General features: G+C 41.3%; 3 protein-coding genes across 4 annotated transcripts in view; 2 read left to right on the plus strand and 1 right to left on the minus strand.

Moving 5' to 3' along the window:
- LOC114891680 (protocadherin beta-13-like) overlaps positions 1 to 5,290 on the minus strand; it is an 18,482-nt gene extending 13,192 nt beyond the window's left edge. Inside the window, 5 exon segments of the mRNA XM_029215901.1 lie at positions 3,301 to 3,596; positions 3,599 to 3,718; positions 3,721 to 3,767; positions 3,769 to 3,919; positions 3,922 to 5,290. Of these exon segments, the coding sequence (XP_029071734.1) occupies positions 3,301 to 3,596; positions 3,599 to 3,718; positions 3,721 to 3,767; positions 3,769 to 3,919; positions 3,922 to 5,290 (1,983 nt within the window).
- LOC114891615 (protocadherin gamma-C4) overlaps positions 1 to 8,397 on the plus strand; it is a 123,567-nt gene that overhangs the window by 23,922 nt on the left and 91,248 nt on the right. The window lies entirely within an intron of this gene.
- The window catches only part of LOC114891616 (protocadherin gamma-A2-like), a 33,758-nt gene that overhangs the window by 16,536 nt on the left and 8,825 nt on the right, over positions 1 to 8,397 (plus strand). The gene's annotated exons all lie outside the window — the stretch shown is intronic.

An 8,397-nucleotide genomic window follows, 5' to 3' on the forward strand; every position in this document is an offset into this window, starting at 1 on the left:
TGTAGTTTTGGATGTTTTTTTGCCCACGTCCCAATCCTGGGCTGTTTTCAGAGGAAACACGGTCCCAGGAGGGCTAGTCTCTAGATTTGTCAGCGTCATTCTCTTTCAGAGGAACATCAGGAGCAATGAATCGTTATGTCTCTCACAGTTAAGACTCACCTCGAAATACTCCCAGTGGTTTTTTCAGTAACACTTGGAAATGCGTTACACATGGATCTGTGGGTCCGCACCGTCTCCTCCGGTCCAGTTTCTCACTTATATCAACTCCCCAGTCTGTAGATCAAGCTGCAACCAGGGTTCGTTGTCCTCGGAGACCACCCGGGCTTCTCGCACAGCTTCTCCTCACTCCCATCCCAGCCCAGTCCTAGCAAGATTGGCCACAAAGGAGCCCTCTCAGTTTTCCCCAGTTTCCTCCATCACCGAATAGCGACGGGTATTCCCAGCCGCAAGAGCCACTCCCAGCAAGAGAAAGAGAATCAGGGAATGCCTTTGTTTAGGAAAGCGCTCCCCTCCGGCCTCCATCTTTACTCCCCAACGCCTTACAGGAACAGGGCCAGCTCTATCTTAGGTAGCAATGGGACTGAGACAGTGGTGAATCTCCCAGTGGTAACTGTCAGAAATGTCGGCGAGCAGCATTCCCTGGAGTTTTTGGTGCTGAGCTTTGCTTACAGGTTTCTCTCCGCTGGAGATCGGAGTGGTTAGAGTTCGTACCATTTCTGGGCTTTTTTTTTTTTTTTTTTTTTGACGTCTTAGCCTGCAGCGCCATCATGCGTTGTTTTCGAAAAGAATTGCTGCATTGCATCTTTGGTATATAATAATCTAGATGGCTATTGAGTTGGAAATGGTTTGGGGGAGATGATGTAATCAAAAACCATGCAATGTATACTATTCATTCCTTCATTCAAAGGAGTGTGATGATATCTATGTACTGGCTCTCTGAAATACATCAGTAAGCAATCCAGACATTGTCCCTATCTTCTAGAACACCTGTCGTCGGGTGGGGTATTCTGAGCAAGAACTGAGAATGAAAGAAGACTTAAAAGTGATCAGTCATCTTGTAAAATAACAATATATACCTATGTGATTTCTTAAAGTTCTCTCAGCAAAAAGTTTGAATTCCTCTAGATTTCCTTTCAAATTCTAGGCACCCTATGTGCCAGAATTGTGGTTTCCATTGGTTGATCACATCAAGGAAAAACGCTATGAGTTCATTCCATTTATATACCCTTTCTATATAAGGTCAGAGTTTTTAATTTTTGAAACTTCAAACTGTGAAAAATGCATATGAGGGCACTTCCCAGATCTCTTCCTGCTTTTTCTCCCTAACATGGCCACTCTTATACAAGCCCAATATATGTCACGTTTATTGTTTTCTTTTCTGTGTCACCCTTGAGTTTAAAAACTTTGTTTGTTCACTTCTACATCCATCAACATCTACAATAGTTCCCTGGCACCTAGTAGATACTCAACAAATATTTGTTAAATAGATCAATGAATAAATTAATTTTACAATTCTGATAGATGGATTCTCCTCCTAATGTAGAAGCCCCTGTTTGCTACATCCTAGTTCATTGTATGAGCTAAATAAACAAGACAGCATGTTCTCCAAGTGCTTTTTTCTATGCTCCTTTGACATAGAATTTGAAATAATTCAAAATGATCTAAAATGTTTTTTCACTGATGACAAAATACCCTGGTTCCCCTAAGCAAAGGAATATATATAAAAAGAAAGAACATAATAACAGGCTATAATGAGCCTACAAATAAGGCATACTCTCTTAGAACACATTTACATTATCGTGTTATTTTGCAGTAACTATTATGACCTAATGATATTCAAAAACTCTGATATAGTGAATTTTCTAAGAATTTCTATTAAACACTCCAAAGACTGTACAGTTTGGATATATCCAGCAATTCTTCTCAAAATTGTATATCTACAAACGCTGTTCTTGTCCCTACGACACTAATATTCCACCACCATTTTGATCCTAAATATTACATTAATATGAAACACCAATTTTAACAAATTATAGTAAGGTCCAATCCAAGCACGCATATCTAAAAGTGCTTTTGATAAGAGAACAAACCATCCACTTAGCTATTTTTTAGAGGGAAATTTATTTAAAAACTTCAATATTTTTTCCAAAAGCTCAAGAGAGAAAGTGCAGTTTGGAGTGACTGGAAAAATCACAATGATGCATCTCCTTCCTTTTTGTTGTCTCTAGGTAGATTGGTGCTTCTGTGCTTCTTTCATGATTTGCCAACATGGTATCACTTTCTTGCTAAGTTTCTAACAGAGATACTATAACCAGTTTCTAAAGTGTCATTTTTTTAAACATAGATAATGAGATTGGGTCAGTTTGGATCAGTAATGCTACCCACCTTGTCTTGTTGTTTGAAATCACAGAGGGAGATGGGCAATAAAATAAACATGGCTGCAACAGTAATTTTTACTGAAGAGAGAAGTTTCCAGAAAAAGATGGGGTGGGCTAGACAGACACCACAAAAGAATCGATTATTAAATATCCTAAAAGTAACCTAAGTAATCTTTCAATACTACTCATAATTAATACTGCAGGTGATAAAAAAAAGAGAAAACACCTTTAAGTATAGGATAAATTGTAGTCTTTTCCATTTATACTAATACTACTGAAACAAAACATGCCGTTTTTCAGATATTTCCTCCATTTAAAAAGTTTAAGACAAGGAGGCATAATATCAGATTAAACAGAAGATTTACTAATAATCATTATATTTGTATCATGCTCATCTCCTAGTAACCACAACACCAAAAAAATTTAGAAAAAGTTTTGGAACAACAATCAGAGAATGGGTTTGGGGTCATCTTCAAATCAATAGTGCTTGATGATGAAAAGTTGAAAAACTAACAAAATTCATGACTTTTCAGTAATAGTAAAAATTGAAAGTTCTTTGTCTCCATCAAAATAGAAATAATGAGTAAGTAGAGTATATTCTCAAAATAAAAATTTCGAATCTCCTTAACTAGCAAAATGAGATCAGAAAAAAAATTATATCAAGAATTCTTTATGGCCCAAAAGGCTAATGGAAACGGTATATTCAGAGAAAACTTTCATCCCCCGAATGCTCTGAAAAACCAAAACATTCCTAATTGAATCCAAAACCCTTTATAACGTTTGAGTTTTCCTCTACACATATTTACGATCCTGGTAATTGGAGGCAACAGACTTCAGAAAGTTGAACTCGCGGTCCAGAGCCCCCTTCAGCACACCTCGTACTGGTAGCTCTGGGACAGGTCCCCGTCCGCTGACGTCACACACCAGTGCCCGGAAAGGGGCCCCGGGCATCGAGCAGCGACCCACCGAGGCCCCCCCCCGCTCCTGCACAGCCGCACACGCGACGAACACCAGCCACCGAGAAGACAAGAGCGACGACACGCACGCCAGCACCACCAGGTAGACGTGAGAGGGCGGCCGGGCCGCGTCCGCCGCTGCCCGCTTCCGGGGCCGGCAGGTAGGGCTGCGAGAAGCCCGTCCCACCAGCAGAACGTGCAGCGTACGCTGGCACGAGCGGCGGCTCGCCGTTGTCCTTGACCAGCACCAGCAGCCTGTGCTGGCCGCGTCGCGCTCGCTCAGCAGCCGGGCCGTGCGCACCTCGCCGTTGTGCGCCCACACCGCCCGAACAGCCGGCTCCGTGGCCTTGAGCAGCTGGTACGACAGCCAGGCGTTCTGGCCGAGTCGCCGTCCACCGCCCCCACCTTGGTCACCAGGTAACCCTCGCCGCCCTGGGCACCACTCGGTGCAGGCGCCGAGGCGTTTCTGCAGCGGGTACAGCACGAAGGCGCGTTGGTCGTCGTCCGTCACGAGCACGCGCACCAGCGACTGGCTACTGAGCGCGGGCCGAGCCGCGGTCGGGCGCGCACGCGAACTCGAACGCCCGCAGGGCCTCGTAGTCCAGGCCTCAGGGCAACAGTGTGGACGTCGGACACCAGCACGGTTATGTTGTGCTCGGTTTTCAGCCTGGGTGTCCCCAAGTCCGTGACGGTGATGGTGACGTTGTATTCTGCTCTGGTCTCTCTGTCTAGCGGTCTCTCTGTTACTAGGGTATAAAAGTTTTCCATGGAAGATTTAAGGAAAAAAGGTAGATCGTCCTGAATGTAGCAACTTATTTTCCCATTCTCTTCAGAATCAAGATCTGAAACACTGAAAACTGCAACCACAGTCTCAGGAGAGTTCTCGGGGATCTGCCTGGTAAGTGCAGACATGGTGATTTCTGGAGCATTGTCGTTCACATCCATGACTTGAGTCAGAACGGTGCATTTCCCAGAAAGACTTCCAGTATCTCTGGCCTCGATATTGACCTCATAAGACTGAGTTGTTTCGAAATCAAGTTGTTTTTTCAGTCGGATTTCTCCTGTCATGGCGTTGATCTCAAAGGTTTTGCTAATCTCTTCTGAAGCCTGGAAAAGTGAATAGGAAATCTCTCTATTGACTCCTATGTCTATATCCGTAGCAGAGACTTTGACAATCAAGTAGCCTATGGGACTGTCCTCGGGGATCTGCACCGTATAGAAAGGCGGCTCAAATTCAGGGGCATTATCGTTGATGTCCACGACTTCGATGGAGACCTGAGCGGTGCCAAACCGGGGTGGAGAACCGCCATCCTGAGCAGTGAGGGTTAACCTGAGCTCAGGTTCCTCCTCCCGATCCAGCACTTTGTCCAGCACAAGTTCCGGATATTTCCTGCCATCGCTGCGTTTGCGGGTGAGGACCCGGAAATAGGAGTTGGGACTGATTGTATAGTTTTCAATATTGTTTCGGCCTACATCCATGTCCTGAGCGTTCTTCAGAGGAAACTTAGTCCCAGGAGGACTGCTCTCTGATATTTTTAGCAACATATCTCTGTCCATGAACACCGGAGCATGGTCATTTATGTCTATTACCTGTAGCTCAGCTTGAAAAAACTCTAAGGGATTCTCTAGCAACACCTGGAAACGCAGCATACAGGGCTCTGTCTGACCACACAGTTCTTCGCGGTCCAGTTTCTCATTTAGCAGTAAATCCCCAGTCTCCTGATCGAGCTGCAGATACAGTTTGTTTCCTTTGGAAATGACCCTAGCTCCCCGCCTGGAAAGTTCCCCCTGCCCCAGACCCAGGTCTTTTGCTAAATTGGTTACAAAAGAGCTCCCTTCAGTTTCCTCCACCACAGAATAACGCCTAAATTCAGAGCCCGCCTGAGCTAAGCCCAAGAAGAAAAAGAAGAAAAAGACTTGCCTTTGTCTGCAAATGAGCTTCCTGCCAACCTCCATTGTTCTTGCTCGGTATAGCCTCTGGCGAGGGTGGTTCCGCTGAGCTGTAAAGGCCTCAGTACGTTTCTGAGTCTGTAGTTATTCCACAAGGTACTTCAGAAATATTCCAGTGAGTAGTCCTTTACAGAGGACCCAGTCCTCCTTCTGTGGCATCCAAGCTTCTCATGGGCTTCCAGGCTCTGCTGTTGAGTTTTGCCTGTTAATGGAGACGCAGCAGCGGTTCCGGTTTGTACCTTATCTTGCAGCGCCACCACGCGTCCTCAGAGGATCTTACATTTTCTGGGTTGAAAATGGATGCAATGTTCCCAGCTCTTTTTGTTTTGCTTTTTTTAATTTTGGCTGAGCCGCGTGGCTTGCGGGATCTCAGTTCCCCGACCAGGGACTGAAGCCGGGACCACCAGGGAACTCCCCAATGTTCCCAACTCTTGCCAGTACGTATCACCGAGCTATGTAAGGCTACAATACTATTTTTACTATCTCTGAACCTTAAGGTTGAGGCAATTGTCTGAGGGCCATACAGGAGAAATGATATTAGTAGAGACTACTTTCAATAATGCTAATTGCGTTTGTAGCAAAAAGAAAATATTTATGTAACAGTTTGCCTGAGAAGAAAGACTATATGCAGAAATTTAAATATATATATAATATATATAAAGACTATATGCAGAAATTTAAATATATATATAATAACATAGAAAACTTTCAGAATTATATACTTTTATTGCCATGAACTATGGGAATAATTAGTAGCTGTGAACCTTGGACACGTTATTTAACCTCTGCCTCAGTTTTCTCATCTAAGGTGGAGATATTAATGGTACTTACTACATAGGGCTGCTGTGAGTTCCTCACCTTACAGATGGGGAAACTGAGGCAGAGAGAGATTAACCTCACACACATACACACACACACACACACACACACCAGGCATGTAATGTGATGCCATCAGGTAGCTCAGTTTGCATTAATCCATTGTCATGACTAAAAAAAACCCCAAGATTCACGTGGTAGAATAATTCATGAGCAGCATTATTTCAGAATGAAGTTATCATATCAAACGATGAAACCGGAAAGGCTGGAGAATCTTTCTAATACATGTATAATCTGTGATGGTGGTGATGATTCTGTATCTCAGAAGGGTGTCCTCATCTCTCTTACAGTGTCAATTTTTAAAAACCTTTTATTTTGAAAATTTTCAAACCCCATAATGAAGGAGAATAGTACGATGAACCCCCAGGTACTCATAACTAGCTAGAACAATTATCAATATTTTGCTACAATTGTTTACCCTGTCTCCCCAACATTTTCACATCCCAAACTAAATTTTTACCCATAAAACTTCATTATAAATCTCTAACTTTTAATGTCTTAAAAAACCCACTACAATGCCCTTACCACACCTAAGAAATTAAGTTAATATTGTTTAATATCCCATCTATATTCAGATTTTTCCAATTATTTCAAAGTCGTTGATTGTTTGAATCAAGATTAAACAAGATCCACTATCCATTGCATTTGGTTGGTATGTCTTAATTTCTCTCATTGTGCAAGATTCCCTCCTCCCCTTTTCCATGCCATTGATTTGCTTGAAAAACTAAATAATTTTATCCTGACGCTGTGGAAACAATTTAAGATTTTAATGCTGTGAGGTTCTTTATTTTTTGTCGTTAGACTATATCCCATTAGTAATGCACAGTAATATTACTATTTTAAGAGTTATCAGCACTAGCTTATGATATATTCAGAATACAGCTCTGCAAAAATGATCTGGATAACTGTTAAAGAAAAAGCAGTTACAGATTATTATAACAAACAAAGCTTCTCCTTAACTCTCCAGAATCTTTAAGTAATTCAATGATAATTTGTTTCTCTTTAATATTGCATATTTAAAAGTATTCTTTTTCTTATACTTTTCCGATTCAGCACTGAAGTATATTGAATAGAAACTTTAAAAAATAAACTTTCAAATTAAAGGAGAAAAACGTGTTAAAAAGGTAGGGACTACTGTAGGAAAATTACTGCAATGTGAGGAAAATAAACAAATGAAGCGATCAAAATTATGTAATATTTCTATTCATGGTCATTAATCTTTTCTGTGAAATTAAGGTCACATATTCAGATAACAAGGAGAAAGCACAGACTGATCTTTCATTTTTTTGTACTTGAGATTTGGATAGATCAGAGCTTTAAAAATAATAGTTGAATAATTGATCCAGAAAAACTGGATTATTAGTTTATAAGAAAATAAAACCACAAATACATATCTTATTCTTTGCAAATACACGAAACACTGAACAGGAATATGAGTATGAAAAAAAGATTTCTCCTTAATTAGGGAGAAACTTGCCAGGTGATATCTAACAAGAGAAAACAGTATCGCATCACAGCAAGGCCCCAGAATCAGAAGATTTAGGAGAGATGCTTAGCTCTGCCATTTATTAGTTGGTGACCTTAGTGAACTCACTGAACGTCTATGAACATCTATTTGCTCATTTCTAAAATACCTCCCATCATAGGATTACTTCTAAAATTAAAAGTGGTAAAATAGTGTATGATGCGTAGTAAGTGCTTTTTTTAAAAGTTAGGGTAGGTATACTTGTAGAGCACTCTAATCAACTTACAAAATAAAACTAGCAATAATACTTGAAGACAGTGAATTCCAATTTAAAAACATCTCAAATAAGATGTGTCATGTAATAGACTGCACACAAAGCATAAATGAGACAAAAGGTGACAGTAAACAATCCATGCTTTTTGGAGTGTTCTTAGGGCTGAAGCTGAATCCTTTTCTGTGTCAAGAAATTTATTCTGTGACCCCAAGAATACTTGCAATGATGTGAAAGCACTCCTCTACAGGTAAATCGAGATAAATTTCTTAATAGGAATATATTTACAGATATAATACCGGCATTTATTTTTCATTCTTTATCAGAAACCGAAATCATTCTGATATGAGGGATATTCTTCCACTTTTCCTGCCTATGCTCTGGGATGTGAGATTGGTGATAATCGGCTTCAGGAACTTGAACTCGCTGGCCCAGTACCTCCCCGCAGACACTATACTGGTAGCTCTGGGACAGGGTCCCCGTGCCGCTGACGTCCACCAG

Source organism: Monodon monoceros, unplaced genomic scaffold, assembly GCF_005190385.1.
Source record: "Monodon monoceros isolate NGI ecotype Baffin Bay Population unplaced genomic scaffold, NGI_Narwhal_1 Super_Scaffold_12, whole genome shotgun sequence".
In the NCBI taxonomy this organism is placed as follows: Eukaryota; Metazoa; Chordata; class Mammalia; order Artiodactyla; family Monodontidae; genus Monodon; species Monodon monoceros.